Source organism: Athene noctua, chromosome 1, assembly GCF_965140245.1.
Source record: "Athene noctua chromosome 1, bAthNoc1.hap1.1, whole genome shotgun sequence".
Lineage (NCBI taxonomy): Eukaryota > Metazoa > Chordata > Aves > Strigiformes > Strigidae > Athene > Athene noctua.
In genome coordinates, this window is record NC_134037.1 from 66,840,263 (window position 1) to 66,858,353 (window position 18,091).

General features: G+C 41.7%; 2 protein-coding genes across 14 annotated transcripts in view; one reads left to right on the top strand and one right to left on the bottom strand.

Moving 5' to 3' along the window:
* Positions 1-6,560, top strand: part of SMIM28 (small integral membrane protein 28) — a 44,404-nt gene extending 37,844 nt beyond the window's left edge. Inside the window, exons 4-5 of one of the 3 annotated variants that reach the window (XR_012632853.1) lie at positions 4,944-5,046; positions 5,135-6,560. The gene's annotated coding sequence lies outside the window, so the exon portion shown is untranslated. Of the gene's footprint in view, positions 1-4,943 lie in introns of all 3 variants that reach the window. The other 2 variants (XR_012632852.1, XR_012632854.1) reach the window with 2 other exon arrangements.
* Positions 1-18,091, bottom strand: part of NHSL1 (NHS like 1) — a 181,678-nt gene that overhangs the window by 6,360 nt on the left and 157,227 nt on the right. For 8 of the 11 annotated variants that reach the window (XM_074896417.1, XM_074896416.1, XM_074896418.1 and 5 more), the window contains 2 exons: positions 13,455-13,586; positions 83-3,499 (listed from right to left, as the gene is read on the bottom strand). In XM_074896417.1, coding sequence (XP_074752518.1) covers positions 83-3,499; positions 13,455-13,586 — 3,549 coding nt within the window. The remainder of the gene's footprint in view (positions 1-82; positions 3,500-13,454; positions 13,587-18,091) is intronic. The other 3 variants (XM_074896422.1, XM_074896426.1, XM_074896423.1) reach the window with 2 other exon arrangements.

The following is an 18,091-nucleotide window of genomic DNA, read 5'->3' on the forward strand; positions in this document are numbered from 1 at the left end:
CTAGGATTGCTATTCTCCCTCCCCAGCTTCTTTAAAATAGCTACTGCTTTATCTGAAGAAGAGGCAGAGAAAAAAGACTCACCACTTTCGTTCTCTTGAGAGAGGTGCCCGTCACTGTTACTGCCGCTGTCTTGGCTGCTGCCTGAGCTGCTTCCCTCATCAAAAGCGGACTGCTCCTCCTGCCTGGGTTCTTCTTGAACTGGTGATGCAGCAGGCTGTACCACAAAGGCATTAGCTCCCACTGTCTCAGAGAAGGTGAATCCAGCAGCTCCTCCCTCAGAAACCAGGCTGCCAGAGTCCATCTCGCTAGAACTGAGTCCATCTGTAAGACAATTTCTCGCCTCCTCGCAGTGTGCAAGCACAGCGTCTCTCTTAGTTGGGCTTGATGTGCTTCTGACAGTATCACTCACTTCAGCTATTTTCTCCACTGTAAGATCTAACTGTGGAGGTGGTACAACAAGGAACAGTTTGGGTTTCTTTGAAATAGGAGGTGGCTTCTTGCTTGGCAGTATGACCTGAGTCTTGTTGGGAGATGCTGGTGACCCCTGAAGTGACATGCCAGAATGGAGGTCTTCACTCTGCACTGAAGACTCAGGTGTGTCTTCAGCAGCTGTCCCCAGTGCATCAGCTTTGAAAGGCTTGCTCAGACCTACCGCACTCGCAGGCTTTTGACTGCTGTCAAGCACAGGTATGTTATCAGAGAGAATGAGAGGAGAGCCCCGAGCCAGTGTCTGAACCGAGTTTTTAAATGAAGTGCCTTGAGTTTTCATTTCCTCTTCGCCTAAGCTGCTACTGAGTCTTAGTGAGAGAGATGGCTGTAGGGAAGACTGTGATGATGTACTACCCTTTTCCTGAGATGTGGTTTCAGAAGCAGATTCAGGTGATGGCTCACCTTCTGTCACTTTTTTCACAGACCTCAGCTGCACCATTTGCAATGCTTTGGTAGTTACTAAGGGCATCACAGGTCTTGATGCATCTTGCTTGCTGAGTGGCTGTTTCACTGGACTGTAGCAATTATCTTCCTGGTTCCGTTTCTTAAAAGAATACTGTGGGCATATCGTTGCACCTTTTGTTAGTTTGGGATCAAGAGGTGGTGCTGGTGGTGGGACAGCTAAGGGGAAAGTAGAAGGAGGAGGAACAGGGGAAGAGAACGAATTGATGGAGGCTTCTTGTGGAAACCATGGGACAGTCTGGGCAAAGGGAGAATTTACATCAGCTTCTGGTGGAGGAGGAGGGAACGTGGGAGAGGCTGGCAATGGCGACAGATCCATTACTTCTGCTGGAGGAGGAGGAAGGGGAGGAGAAAGTTCGGGGCAATGCAGCTGAGGTGCTGGAAGAGGAGGTGGTGGAGGAGGTGCACCAGAATCCGGAGGAGAGCTCAGGGTGGGGTCCAATTTCTTCACACTCACACTCCCTTCAGTAGATGTATTTGAAGAAAGAGAAGTAGAGGATGAAGACATGGAGACTGAAGACAGAAGAGAGGATTTCCTTTCAGGCACTTTAGGCTTCAGCTTAGATTTCCCATTTCCTGATGATGCAGGTTTTAAAAATACAGGCACTGGAGTAAGCGCAGTGGGTGTATTGGACTGGCTGGAGTACCCACTCGATGGCGATGTGACTCGGTGGGATTTCTCTGGAGAAGTGCTCTTTGGTTTGGCCAGTCCACTGGGCACTTGTGGCACAGAAGCCCTTGAGCCATCACTGAAGTGGCTGATGCTGTAATCGCTGAGTGCTGAAGATGTACTCGCAGAATGGGTCACGGGGGATTTTACCTGGTCATCTGCCACTGCAGCATAGTCACTGTAGTAACCCCACTGGTCAGCGTACTCCGACTTGATGCTACTTGTTTCACTCTGAGAGGGAGTGATTGTGCAGATGGAGTACAGGTTTGGGGCAGTGGTGGACATCATGCTGCTGCTTGCACTGACCGAGCTTTGGCTGCGGGAGCGCAACACCCAGGGATCCTCATAATCACTGCAGGGGCTCTGGGAAGGGGAGCTGCCATTTTTGCACTTGAGATTCAACTGCAGAGAATGCTGGAGGGTGGCAATGAGGGTTTCATCAAGTACCTGTCCATTGGACTGGGCTTTCTTCTTGGGCATCCTTCTGAGTGAGTCAGTTCTGGATGGTGGCAAAGGTGGCTTCTTTGCCTTCTTCAGAGAGATGTTTCTTGCAAGGGATTTGTCACCTTTGCCTAACTGGTCATCCTGATGTTTTTTCTCTTTTCCTTCAAAGACATTTATCACGCTGTCCCTGGGGTTCCCAAAACCATTAGTACTATTGCATGGCATGTCTGACTTCAGTCCAGAGTCCATATGCATGGAACCGTAATAACCATCATGGTCCATAGAATACAAAGAAGTAGAATCATCCCTGACCGAAGTCCTCTCCAGGCTGCTGCTGCTGAGGTTGCTACCGGGAGTGGCACAGCCTGGTGTGGTACAAACCACCTTGCACGAAGCAGTCTCACTGTTTTCTGCAGACTTGTACAGCCAGTGCTCTGTGCTGTTTACTGCTGCTTGTGCTTGCTCCCCTGAGTAGCTGGATTCACTCCTACCATCACTGTCCTGGGAAGGGGTTGGTAAAGCAAGATTGTTCCTACAGCTGTAGCTCATGCTCTGAGACCCACCCTCTGCATTTCCAGGAGTGCTAAGAGAGACAGCAGAGTCACCAAGAGAAAGCATGATGACGGTATTAGATGGGATGGTATCTGAAGTCTGTGAGTGACGTGCGGAACTACTCTCACTCCAGTTACCGCTTGAAGAATGGTGATCTTCTTTCCCACTTACTGCACTGCTAGCAACAGGATTGTCTCTTGGCTTTGGGTAGGCAGTGGAGCTGGTAATTTTACTATCCAACGATCCAAGACTCTGGGCAGTATGAATAACGATAACTTCTGAGGAGGATGACAGTGTTGCATTGGGTATGATGCTCGTTGAGTAGGTGGCATGAGGAGAGACCACACATGCTGGACTTGCGGACTTTTCGCTATCATAGCTTCTCACCTCTTGAGACTTTGGCCTTGACAGGGTCCCTGGTGTGGGATTATTCCTCAGATGCACAACACTATCATCCACTTGCAATTTACTTATCTGGTGGGGTAAAGTGCCAGCGATGTCTTCTGTCTGTCTAGAGATGCTCTGTGTCTGCTCTAGGGACTGCAGAGACACTCTTGCACCAGCCCGAGGCAAGCTGTGAAAACCCATGTCGCTATTTTGGCGAGAAGCAAATATAACTGCAGCAGAATCACTCATCACTGACATGTTTCCAGATGAGCTGGAGAACTGAGACATCTGGGCTGCAATGCCTTGTCCTTTCTGCGCTCGTATTCTTCTCATTGAAGGGGGCACAACTTTAACTTCCTCCGTCTGGCAGCTGGTGTCCTTGGTTTCAGAGCGCTGCATAGCAGAGCGATAGCTGTCTAGTCTCCCTAGTGTGGAACAGTGATCTGGGACATACATCGAATGCCCCCGGAAATCACTTTGGCCAGTGCCAACTGCTGGAGTCAAAATAAAATAATTATTTCTTGAAGCACAAGTTCACATTTATCTTCTTATGCATTTAAAACCAAAAAACCCCAGCAAACTGCTTGATCCCCATGCTCTTGCAGGTTATCCCTTCTGAAGAAGAATCTGCAACAATGGATTTTGCACAGGCATCGTGTAATTTCTGCATTTCTCTTCCCTTTTTCCTTACTGCGAGGAACCTTCTACTTACAGAATTGTCTACGTTCCTGCCGCACATTCGACACATGAAATCCTCCGTTTATGACATGGTAATAATTTCCATAGTAATCAGTTATGTCAGAAACCAAGTAGCACTGTTTGACTTCCAGTAGGCAAAGCAGCAGGAACAGACAAAAGCCTGAGAAACGTGAAGTGTGTTTCCATGCTAATGCCTCATGCAATAAAGAAAAGGGGAAGGAAATCTGGAGACTAATGTGAATAATCAGATCTGCTTTTTAAAAGCATTACACTTCAGAAAAAAAAATTTCAGGAGACACAGATAGCTCTCCAAGTCTTGCAGTTTGTCTGAAAGGAGCCTAACACATTGAAACATGCATTGTTTTACCACAAATAATAGGTATGATATAACACCATTTATACAAAGACGTTATCCAACACTGCAAAGAAAACCATTAAATGACATTTCTCCATACAACTACTTTCTGTTTAAGAAAAACTCTAAGTGGAAAAAAGAAACAGCTAGTACTGATGGTCGTCTCATCCTCAGCACCGTCGGGAGATAAAAAATTACTGTACTACTTTTTAAAGAAGCAATAATCATATACTAGCATAAAAAAAACACATTTGAGGACAATGGAAAAACAGTTTTAGTTCAAAATATAGTTATCACTGGATCAGTAGAAAGGACTGTGGGGTTCTTTTACATTTACATTTTTATTGGTAGCTGCCTTTTAAAATCACAAACCAAAGCACTGATTTAAAATTAGTCAGCGTAAGGCTGTTGCTTTTCAATTCAGTTGCATTACTGTATAAATAGCAGACACGAGAGGCACGGCATGCTGCTAGAGATGCTTGTAAGGATGCTGCATATGTCACTGCGGGGGAAAATTGGTTATTTCAAGTCTCCGCCTTAGCTAGTCTCAGGAGTGATGAAGTAGCACGCCTGATAGGACTGTTCTCCTTCTGTATTTACTATATGGAACTGGATCAGGAGGATAGGTATTGTTATCATGCAGTTTTAACCACCACTTAAAAGGACATTTAATTATCCTTATTTTTGGCAAGCAAAAGAGGCATTTAGGGTAAGGAAAAGAGGGCTCCAAACAGGCTACAGTGAAAGCAGCACACACAGAAAGATTGTTTACTTCTTTTCCCCAGGCACACAAGTAGTCTTTTAGCAGCTTGAAGTCTATTTAGTTTGCTTTGTGTAGATTCTCTTGCTCTCATGAAAGCGTAGCCTCTTTCTGTTTCTTGTAGAGGTTTGTAGCAAAGCTAGATACTCGGATGCTGGCAAACATCTTGGATAATCTAATATGAGATCCTGTCAGAACAGATGGACTACTGCAGCCAACCAAGAGAGGTATTAGCATATTCTGTATACAGTTATTAAGAACTGTACAGTAAGAAAAATAATTTAATTTTGCTTTTCATGTGTATTTTTTCTATAGGATCAGTGTCCCCTTTGGTTAAGAGAGTGAAAAACACTGAAGTAGACATTATGAACGTTTCTGGAACCATGACATCACTGATGACAACTGTTAGCCAATTAAAAACACCCAGTAATAAAAATCTGCATAGTAAGTTATATAAACAACCAAAGAGATGGGGTGTTTTTCTTCTTTCTACTACTGTGAAATACACACACAAATACAAACACACACACACAAGCCAGAAGGATGGGGCTGGTGGAGAATGAAGCTGTCAGCACTACAGCAAGTATCTAATACTGTCACATACTGACCTGTGGCTGAGAGCACCACATTTCAGTATGCAGTATGTTTCTGTTCACAAAGGAAGCTAAACGCACTCTATTTCACAAGCAGTGTAATGCAGATGGATGGTTTATGCTTGTTTAAAACATTACTGCTAGGGAAGGTAAATGGCAAAGCAGAACAATGCTGGACTTGCTAACCTCCCCTTCCCTCCTTTCAAAACCAGCAGTGCTAGAATGCATTACTGGGACATGCTGTTTATGGTGAACACACAGCGATGTCTGAAATACAAAATTAAACCTTGGCATTATATCTACGACACTAAATAAAAGAGGCCAAGGACGGTTGCACAGAAATGCCTGGGGGAACAGCTCCTGCTCCATCCCCTGGCACCCATGCCCAGAGCCTGGGGACTGCTGGCTGGCCCAGCCCAGAGCAGTGCTGGAGGAGCATGATGGTGAGAGGGCAGCATGGACAACCACAGGATGCTGCTGAGAATCAGTGACAACCCTGTGTTCGTAATTTAGGGTCTAGTTTAACATGCTCATGGAAACTGCATAAACTGACTCAACAGCAGTAAACCTTTACAACTTTGATACTGCAGGGAAGCTTGTCGGGGCAGGTCTTTGCACCAGTGCAAGGCCTCCTGTAGTTAGAATGGTTCAGAGCCCAAACAAATAGAGGTTTCAGAGGGGTCAAGACAGCCCAGTCTCAGAAGTATAAACTACAGGGCTACATCCTTCAATAATTATATGGGATATGGTCAGGGAAAGGACTTTTCACGGCTGTTGCAATTACAAAAACACAACTTTGAGGTTTTAAATATTTTTTGTAGAAATACAGTGTGTTTTGAAATTACTTCAACCTTGGTTTTGGCTTGACATGTATGCCCAATCTCATTCAAAGCTTTGAGGATTTACTTGCCCTTTATAATAAAGCAATTTTCTTTTTACAGTTCCATTTCCTGAAAAGGAACAACAGAAATCTGCAGGGAAAGTGGTTCAAAAAAACAACCAAAAGGACGTTTAAAGACTCAGGTATCCTCTTAAAACATTGAGGGTTTTAAGATTTTAGTGGAATTCAGAGGAGGGTAGCAAGGTGTATTTTGTTTGCTGTTTACAAATACACTGTAAAACCCTCACTCGCTTCCAGAGTAACAGTGAAAAGCAAGGGTTTTCAAAAATCTTTAAAATCAAACTGCCTTTGCTGGTACTGCAGCTAGAAGATGAACAATCCAATTCTAAGGGACAGTTCAAACCTTCAACTGACAATCACACTGAAAATGCTACGTCTCTCAGAAAACCTCTACTTAAATAAATAACAGGCAGAAGTTACAAGATTTCTGCAATACCAAAATTCTGGAACTGAATCAAAGCTTTTAAAGAATCCTGTCCACAAGTCCATCTAGTTGCAGGGGCAATGTTTGAGCACACAGCAGCAAAAAATACTGCAGAACTGGACATCAAGTTACAGATGCTGAATGTTATGAAGTCAAAAGTGGCTGTAATTTGATGGTATGATAAATGTGACTGAAAGTAATTAATAATCACCTTGTCTGCATTTTATATTATCCTGTGTCCAGCAGCCCTGCAGCCAGTGTTAGGTCCACCACAGGAGATCTGTATCTACACTCCGTTATTCTTTATTACCCTACTTCTTGCTACACGGAAAATGCTGAAAATATCTCTTATGGCAAATGCTCCTCGCTAGTGCACAAGTTCAGTGTAGACTCCAGCAGGAAGCAAAGAACACCCACTATCTGGAACAAGCGAAACATACAACGTATTCAACAACTCTTGCATGGAAGCACAGAGAAGAGGTTCAAATGCATACCTTAGCTCCAAGCACTTGATCCAAGATAGCCATATACAGGTTACACCAGTTTTCCCTGACTCTGGCAGTTACTGGTGCGGCCCATTAGAGATGACAGGGATTGAGACCGACTACAAATTTGATGGGAAAAAGAAAGCGTCTGCATGTAATCCCTAGGGTCAGGTACTAACTACTGGATGACTATCTCCCTGTGACTCTGGCTGATCTGGTGGTACCAGCAGCTCACTGCAGAGTCACCAGAAAGGGCCTCTGCATTGAAATGAGTGTAGAAAACTGAGGATTTGAGAGGATAAAAAGTAGGTGTGTTGATATCACAAAGAACATGCTTGTTTCAACTAGTATACAGAAGTAATCTCTCTTCCCAAACTTCTGACTAATCATTTCAACTATGAGCATTTGTCTCTTCTGCCGTAGGCACATTCCTAAGATTTGTTGCTTTCATCTTCTCCTCATGCCTCATTTAGCAATCCTCCTCCAAACCTGGTGGCCTGGCCAAGTCACAGTGCAGGCACCACAACTTCCAGTGCTACAAAAAACGTCAGAGATTCTTCATCTATTTCGCCCTAGTACTTACATACCAAATGATTTTTAGTAGACACTCAACAAAAAACAGACAAGTACATCGGGCTTATGGTAATTTTAAGGAATTTTCACTGTGCTCCATGAAGCATTTGTACATCTCTCAGCAAGGAGAAAATTATTGCAGAAAATCCTGCAGTACTTTTCAGTACTGCCATCTAAAAAAAAATCTTGAATCCTTGAATATATCACTATCACCCTGAAAGGGAGAATTTTGATGAAAATATAGGGAATTTAAGTTTTCTTGATTCTGTTCATTTCATTAACTGAAAAGCCACTGGTAAAGATTATATTCCTGGCATCTCTGTCTTTCAACCCTCGTTATCAAAAAGCAGATAATATATACTTTGTAATACCCTGCTCTCTGGATGAATAGTGCCGGAAACATACAGTGTTGAGAAACTACAGCTATAAAACTCCTATTGGTGAAAAGGCACAGTAACTCTGAAAGAGAGATATTCTCCCCAAAGACTGTTAAAGTTGCAACCTGAAGCAATTGCAGAATTACTTGGCTTGAACAGCTGGGTATTTGCGTGGCATTTCTGTAGGACTGCTGGATATCAGGGGACTCTTCTGACCTGTGGGACCTATAAGTTTAATGACTGCTAGTGCCAAAGAGACTAACTGGAAAAGAACATCTATTAAGAGGAGTCTTAATAGAACAGCTGAGTTCCCAAAGATAAAAAGGACTTACGTTCCCTCATGTTGCTGAGACAGAATGGTTTCCTTTAAGGATGTCAAAGGAGAAGCTTCAACAGTGCCAAATGACACCTGAGACACCAGCTGGTACCAATAGGGGGTCTGAGCTGTGCCACAAGAAAGCAAATGAGGGACTGACAGTTCAGGTGTCAGTCATATCCATCCTGATGACTGACAGGAGGTCCTATAGGCGACAGCTCATTGTGAGCTACTGAAAATGGGAGGAAAATAAGTTGAAAAAAAGCATATGAGGTCATTCTGACCCTCTGAACCCTTTGGTTAGGAAGAAAAAAAAAAAGTAGATGGGGGGGAAAATCAACAGAACCATAAAGATCCTGAACTGTACCTAAAGATGGAAAAAAAAGTACTGAAATAATTCAAGGAAAGTACACACAAAGCATACAATTAGGAGACTTTTTTGAAAAACAAAAGAGGACAGAAACTTTCTGTATGACTAAAGAAAAGCAAAATGCCTGGCAGAAGAAGAAGAAATCAAAAGATGGAAAACTTGAAGATGGCTTCCTCTCCCCTGCTTTGGTTTACCTGGAAGATGTTTACCTCGAAGATAAGCTGTGGTGAAACTGCTACTCAGGTCTGGGACCTGCTCCTCCTGCAAGGCAAGGGAGGGAGTCCAGGACACCAGAAGCTGTCCATCGGTGCCTGGGACTGCACCGGTGCAGAGCTCTGGAAAAACACTCACAACCAGGTAACTTGGTACTTTTGTAAAAAGAAAGTTAGTCTGAGCCAGACCCTAAAGCACTGACACAGAGAAGGGACCATGGAAATGTGAAAGTGTCTTCCTGCCTTTATTTCATCTGGAGAGTTGGAATGTGTGAAGGAAGCTGAAGATAACCAAGAGCCAAGAAATGAGCAAGGCCTGCAACAGGTTCTCTCAGAGAGCTGCTCATCTTTACCAGACTTTGTGTTTGGGAATCATCTTCCTGCCTGAGGGGAGAATACCAGTTTATCTAAAGAAGACAGCTAGAGGCAATAGGTAATGGCAACACAGAGCAGAGAAACTGAGAGCACAGAAACTTGAAGTAAAACATCATCTCAAAGTTTCTTGCACTTTCTGCAGTTTTGATCCAACACTGACTCCATTAATACATATATAATATTTAGGCTCTGTAAGACAATGAAGGTAATTCATAGGTAGGCAAAACTAATTTTTTCATTGCTGTGTTTGGCAGAGAGAGGAATACTTTCTTTGCCTTCTCCTCTCACTTTGGTGTCGCTCTGCTGAACAGTACTGAGAGGGTCCTGCTGTTAAAAAATAACTGTTCAGAAAATAACTGGCATCTCTAAACTGGCAGGCATCTCATATTCTTATTTTGTCTTAGAATCCCGTCACATCCCATTTTATGTATGCAGCATTTTTTAATGCGGAAGTTTCCAGTCTATGCAGAGAGACTGGTTCATCCCTGGAAGGCACCTGTGAAAACACGACAGTATTACAACGCTCAAAGTAGGAATGTTTAAAGATACTTTCAGCGCATGCCTCATGGGTGCAGTTAATGACTACTTTTAGTACATTTGGCTAAATTCTACAAGGGTACCATGGCTGCTGAGCTCAGGCCAGCAATCAGTGCAAGCTTTCTCTTCTGTTTGGTCTTTTTTGTGCCAAAGGAGCCAAAGCAGCCAGGGGAGAATCCCAGCAGCGTGGCCTGGCAGAAGCTCTTCCAGGATCTCTCACAAGAAATGAAAATAGTTCAAGCTTGGTTGAAGCTTTGAGGTTCTCTCAAGTTTCTGCTTCCTTCTGAAGGATAAACAAGAGGTAACAAGAATCTGCTGTATGTGTTGGTTATTTAGCCTGCGCACAGCAACTTTGGTGTACCAAGGGATTTTAATCTTTGTGTAAATATTTTAGCCATTCACAGCAATGCTTTAGGGGAGAAACAAAGAGATTTATTCAGCTGGAACCACAGGGAGAATGTCAATAGTCACAATGCAATTGCTTGATTTGGAGTTTAGTCCGGATCCTTGTTCTGATCAAATGAGCTGTGGAATGTTTTAAAACAACTCATTGTTTGTTTTGGGACAGCGTAAGAGAAATAGGGAACGGACAGCTACAGAAATATTTGGGGAGTGACCGAGGAGAAAAGGCAGAAGGAGCACTGGAAAAGGATGGGGGAGACTTCATTTATTCTCAGCGTTGCCAGCAGCCTGGTGGGTGACTCTGGCTAAATTACTTCACTGCAGCATGCCTGGTTTCCCCATCTATAAAGATGAAGACACTGATAACTGTTCTCTTTTAAAGAGCACTTTTGTTTCTAGTGATAGAAAGCAATACATTAACAGGATGGATACTGCCATCAGAGAGTTTTCCTGGCATGTATTTTGCTGTCTGGACGACATACAACCACCACGGAAGCAACATGAAGCTCCTCAGACAACTTCCACTGTAGGGCAGATGGCTGAAGCCCTATGTGCCTGCCGGTTGTGGGCCAGGGAACCATCCAGAGAAAGCTCCTACAGTGAGATACTGCCAGCCCTGAAATTTCTGCAACTTAAAATAGGAGCCAAGGAAAACCTTCAAGTAGTGCAACATGAGATGTGCTCAGCACAGAGATGAAAGACTGAAATCAAGACCATAAAACCTGTCACCCTTAGCAAACAGATTGACAAAAGTCACAAACTTCTTTGAAGATATTAATTGAAGAATTATTTTTAAGATAGATGCCAAATGCATTCTCAGTTTATTCTGCCAGGTAAACTACAGTTCATGTTTTCCAGCATTAAACATCTGTCTGAAGTGGTCACAAACGTAACCTCGAAGTTTTGGAAACACTTCCAGCAGGAAGCATTCTCTGGACATCCACCCGAGTACTGTTGCCACCCATTTCAAAACCCATGTGCCTGAAAGAGCGTCAGGAACTCCAACAAGTGACAAACAGTAGTGCAGAAAAAAAAAAGTTATTCTTCACTCTGCTTTTCTCCTCTATCTGCTCTCAAGGTAGGTCCTACACGTGTCAAAGATAATGTGCATCAAAAACTGTGACTTTGGTATGTGTGTCACTTTCAGAATAACACACTAGACTCAAGACCCCTATAACGACCCAGAAAATGAACAGTTTAAGTGATGTCCTGTATCAGATTTGTGTTTAAATGGCACAAGCATTTTTAAGGAGCACAGGTCACTTCATCTCAGCTCTAGACAAAGAGCAAAACAATTTAGTTTAAAATGGATGAAGGGAATGTAAAAGGTATCCATCCTGAACAGATGAGAGAGGATGAAGGTTGTCTCTGCTATTCTCAAACAAGCTGTCAACATTGTATCTGAGGGATTAGCCTCAGACAGACCTCAAAAGGAGAAGGGAATCTTTTATTAAGAATAATTCAGTATTCAAGTTTCATGTAGTTTTGTTTCCAGCTTTGAACTTTGTTTGGTTAGAATAAACCTACTTTATTTTGTTTAACTCTCAAGCTTGCTTATAGTTGACTGCAAGGCTGATAAATGTGTCATTCTCTCCCAGGAAATAACAAATTCAGATTTTGCCCTCCAAGAGAACTTGGAAGGTATGCTATACCATGAGGTCTGGAAAGTATCTCCTGCCAGGTGGCACAGCCCACTATGTACAGTGAAGAGGAAGGAAGGGAACTCACACTATGAGGAGTAGTTCAGAAGTTCCCTACAGCAGGCACAAAATAGCATCCATCCCAAAAGAAGAGATGGACAGAGACACCTGACAGCTTTCGACAAATCTCAGAGCAGCAGTTAGAAATAAAATAATTATGTGAGATCCAAAGGTAATGAATTCTAAAGCTGCCTAACTTTAGCTGTCCTAACAGGTTTAGGGCAATTGAATTTTCTTTCTTGAAGCAGAGGATTCCCATGGCAGGGCACTGTTTCATTACAGATGCTGAAAGAACACAGCTGCTTTTCATGTACTTGCTCATTTCTTGGCTTTCTCTATGCCTGGCCCTCTAGATCATTTCAAACCCATCCAGACAAGTTACATATTCGTGCTTCTGCTTCTGAAAAATCTAGACAAGAGAACCAAGAATTGAACACATAATTAAAAAAGAGATGCAAAATGCAAGGTAGTAAAACTCACTGAAATCATCAATATATGAGATGATTCCACATGTAAAGAACCTAAAATTAAGTTCTGCCAGACTATTTCAAAATATATTCTTCCTCTACTGAAAAAAAAAAAAAAAAAAAAAGAAAAAAAAAAAAAAGGAAGGGAGCAACATTTTATCTGTGAAGTTATTGTTTGGAAAAAAACGAAACACCTTTTAAAAAGTAAATCAGAATGACCAGATTTGAATCAAAGAGTACTGAAAAAAGTATCTGGAAGGTCTGCCAAAATTCAGACTGCTTCATCAGCTTTGAATATCATGTATGCTACTAACTGTGAAAGAGGACAGCCTGAGGTAGTGTAAATGTGACCGAATAGGCATTTTTCCTTTGGAATATATGCAATAGCTAATGAGCCCATGTAAATGACTTCCAATCAAATAACACTGATACTTAGGGGGACACCAATTAGATCTAAACTGAACTGGAAAATATACGGGTTTTTCACTGTTGATGCAACTCTCGGCAGATTCAGGAAGGCATCCATGAATTGTTTTACTCCACTGAGTAATTATTTACAAGTCAAAATGCCTGCTCACTTAATTATGCTTCAGTGAACATCCTGAGGGAGTTGACCACACCTCCAGGAAAGCATTAAAGACCAGAAACCTTACATGCCTGCAGATTTCCATTGTACCAATACACCAATTTCCAAATACCCTGTTCCCTTCAACAGATGGAAGTCAACAGAAAAAAGGCCCTAATTTCCCGATGCACAAGGTGGCAAGGAGGCACACACGTATTTGGAACTGTAATCGGCTATCAGACTGTATTGGTTTCATGAGCACTGGTAATGTTATTAGTCAAGTAATGATAAGCAGTGACAATGAACAGTGGACGGAATACAGTTCTGATGAGCCATACCTAGCTCCTTTTGTATGTTGTCAGGGATTCCTGTAATAGTCTTTCTCCTTTTGACTTTCTTCGGCCGTCTTACCACCGTGTCTGTGTAAATTAGAGACCGCCGAATGCTGGCTTGGCGGTCGAAATTCTCCCCTAATACATGGTAGAACAAGCAAAGCAACATTACTTCCAAGCACACTGACACCATGCACTTTCTTCCACTAGTTTTGTTGTAGAAATGGAAAAAAAGGCATTAATAAATGATGTTAGCTTGGTCCTACAATGAAGGTTTACACTGAAGGAAGATACAACATCATCGCAGTAAGGCTTTACGCACACATATATGTTACACAGTAATGCAGGTTTTAAAAGGAATTTTGACTTCCTGAGTCCAGCTCAGAACTGGTGAGACCAGCTCTAATTCCACAAAAGCGAACAGAATCCTTGCTTTAATTTGACCCTTTGTGGCTTTTAGTGTGGTTTTGTTGTTTTATTTTGAAGTAATGAGCTGCAGAAAAAGCAAATCTGCTCATGAAAATGAAAGATCACAATGGTTTATGCAGGAACAGACATTGCTATTGGCATCAGTTATTACAATGTCTTTCCACAGCTCCATCATTAAATCACACAAGACATTTCTTTTTCATTCCAAGTTGCTCTGAACCTGTCAAGTGTACCACATTTCTGGGGGTGATCTTTTAACATGAATACAAATAAGTCCTGTGGAGCATGCAGAGATCAAACTGATCTTGTGGTCTCATAAATATTTCAGTCAGAGTGTAAGCTGCTTAAAATTGAAACTTTATAAATGATTAGAAAAATATACAACAGCAAGAGCTGAAAAAATGCGTGTGTAAGTGCACGTTGCCAGACAAAGCCTTATGATGACCATGTGTTGTATCATAATGGGACCCAGAAGCACCACTATCATTAAGCAGCTTTTCTTTAGGAATTCACTTTTGGTTAGAGGTTTATAATTTGGCCATTTTACTAGCAGTAAGATAAAACTTGCCCTATAGCTGTCACTTCTAAAAATCTAATGACTACTCCCATATCTCACATGCAAGTTTTGAGAAGTCAAAGTGTTTTTAAGCACTGCTAAATGTCCTTTAGATGACCCATTTAAAACTTAAATGCAGAAAAAGCTTGATATATGTGCACATGGTTTTGGCCTTGTACACTTTTTTTTGAATTTATGACCAAATTATTTACCTCTAAAAAGTGATTAATGCACAGTAACTAATACATCATAAATATTATCCCTGGCTGACTACACATCAGCATGATGTGTGTCATGCAAATAGCACAGAAAACCTCATTACCTCTATAACAGTTAAAGATACAGTCATATATTAAAGTATAGCATGTGGACTTGTGAAAATGCAAGGAAAAAACAGCAGTTTCATTCACCATACTGTAAATATAAAGACTCTGACTCTGTTTGACTGAAGCCTTGTGCTCTCATGAGCCACACTCGTGCTAAGTGGAACGCTTGCGGCTACAAAGAAGTGCCAGTTCCATCTAAGTTTTGGATTGACTGAAGTCTGGGCAGACTAAGGGAGCAGGATCTATGAAATTGAGAGCTACGGATCCCACCGGCTTAGTAGAAGCCCTGAAATACCGACACAGACGATCCACTGTCTGGGGCATTACCACTATTAGGACGTTAGGACCCTTATGGGGTCAGGGTCAGGACCATTAGGCAATCCTGCCATGCAGGAGAATAATAATTCTAGCCGCATAATAACAAATCCAAAGAATTTGAAGGGGAGAGTTTTGCATCTCTGAACATATCTTTATCCATTCAAAGGCCAACAATTACTCCTGAGACAGCGAGTTGCAAGGAAATTAAAATACAGCTTTGAATGCCCTGGAATAAAATGTAAATGGTAAGTAGAGGGTGCAAACAAGGAGAGAGCCTTTTACATGAAGCCTCAGACAGCACAAACACAATGACCATGGGGAAATGTTACTGTGTCAGTTGATTCACAGTAACTTCTTCCCCTGAGCTACCCAACTCAACCAATCCACCTTCAATGGCTTTTGATACACAAAGGCTTTTTCAAAGCCACTGTGCAAATTTGTAGAATTTCAAAGTAGCAGCTTCAATAAATTCCAACAAGCAAAATGAGAACGTCTCAGTATTTTCCATTTTTCATTGCCATCTTTTTTTTTTTTTAATATAGATGTTAAAATTAAATATATTTTGCAGATTTAAGGATACTATTCTCCTTCTATTACAGGTTTGTAACAAATCACCTAGGCATTCCTTATAGAGTTTACTCAGTTCTCCCTCATGCAGTTTACTCAGTTTCCTTGGATTCACTGGAAATATTTAAGTATGTGCTTAAATCTCACTGAAGCCAGTCAAACCAGACTCAAGTAAATGTTTAAATGTTTTGCAGGATCCAGCCTGGCGCTGATCACCTCCACCATCACCAAACTCGTCCATCTGGAAAGAAAGTTAGTTCCAGAAAACCCATGAGAGCAGACACCATTATACATCTTTTAACCCCAAGGATATGTAAAAGCGAAGATTGGCCACCACTGAAAATTCAGCCCAACCCCTTCCAGGCCAGAATAAGCTCAGCCCAGGCACTCCCAAAGACTGCTTCCAAATCTGGATGTGTAGTCACCAGCTTGACAGCCTAATGCAATACCCCTGCACCTTTAGGCTATCCAACAGATTTTTACTACTACTTTATTAGTTGCAATCTGTTCACCAAAGAGCCCTGAAAGCTGAACTTGCCGAGCATTTACTGCACAGCCACGTGAGAGGCTATTGTAGCAGAATCATTACTGATTCACTGCTGAAAACGCTGTCAATTGCCAGCAGCCTCTTCAGAGGTTAACCTTTTATTTCATGCCAGGAGTAATAAAATGGAAGTTTTTTGACCTCTCTTCTGGGAGAATGAGAAAAAGAGCAAGCAAAGGAAAAAGCCAAATCAAAACAAAAACCAGTGTGGTTTGTTCCACGGCACGCTGAAAAAAACGGCAGAGAATTTTCGGGGTTTTTTTCTTGCCTCATGCAGTAACATAAGGAACTTCACAAAATAAATTCACTCTGCATGTGGGAGGGCAGAGGAGGGGAGCAGATTGTGACTTTTTAAAGAGGAACAAGGACAGCAGCTTTTTTTTGTGTTGTGTGTAGCTTGTAGTCTGTTTCACAGTAGCACTATAACTATTCCACAGGAAAGGAAACAACGGATCCCAGAGACCAGTCGACACACTGCAACAGTAGAGTCTTCCTTTACCTTTCTTTCCCTTCCAAGTACCATGTTTATAAGGGAACAAATGCTCAACAGCACACTCCAGAAAGGTGAGGTGTAATATGCATGTGCACTATTTTTATCAGAAAAATTGAGAACCACTGAGTTTGCTGAGTGCAAACCAAACAATTCAGGGGAAACAAGGTTTGCTACACCAGCTGAATTAAGGTGGTTGAAGTCACAAGTGTAATTTATCCAAACACGGTAACGTTTCCAGTGACACTGAATTAAATCTATGAGGGTTATTTGATCTCTTTTACCCCATTTTTCCTTCCATCTGTTTACTGCCCCTATGTATTTTCAGTATGCAGGGTCATCAAACCGAACAGCAGACTACTCTTTCTGTAAGTATACCCTGTTCCTGCTGTCACAGTATCTAAATCCTGCTTAAATTTATCAATTACATCAGATTATCTGTTGTTCCCTAACTTGGTCTCCTGCACCTGTATCCTACTAGGTAGTGATAACCGGCCTAGTAACGTTTCAGCATTGCATTTGTTTTCCTTCTATTAATTTTCCACAGGTAGGGTGTTTGTAATTTTCTGTTGTCTTCATGCTGTTTATTTCAAATATTTTCTGCTGTTTAAAGAAACATTTCTCATTCATTTCTCAGAGCTCTTCGATATTTGTCACAGAAGTACTGCTCCTATACTATTTAAATACTATTAAATAATACTATTTAAAATACTAGTTTATAAAAATATACGTAAAGAAATTATTGGTAACCATGCAGAGAAAGAGAACACCTAATTTACTTTCAAAACAAACCCAAACATTGCAAGCTACTGATTGTATGAGCGAGCATGGAGTCAGAGCATGTCATATAGCACTTGTAATAAATTGGATATTGAATATCATCCTGGTTTTGGCAGGCAAATGGTTAGTTATTTGAAATAACTAATAACAGACAATCTTGATACTGTGCAGAAAAAGTGATTATTAAACTGAAGTGATAATTCAATCTTTCACAGAAATCCTGTTTACACACAATAAAGTATCTATTCAGCATTAGGCTTTAACAATTTAACTTCCACAGAAGTTAAGCAGGAGTTCTGCAACTGTAAAAGAAGCATTTTCAAAATAAAGAATTAAAACACAGTCCATAACAAGAAAATGTGGACTATGGTCACGTAAGTGGAGTGTCTTACCAACAGTCTTGCTCGAAGACACAGCCCCATCAACTTTTGCTGTTCTTACCCTACTCTCCTTGACACCTAAGCCTCTTGTTGCCAATAAAAATAGGACTCTAGAGGGATTTTTCTTGAATATTGTAACATTTAGTCTTTGGAATACAGAAGTCCCTGATAACCTTCCTCACATAAAATTCCTAGAAGAAAATCCTGAAATATCATTAACATTGCATAAAACATTGATTTTCCATTACATATC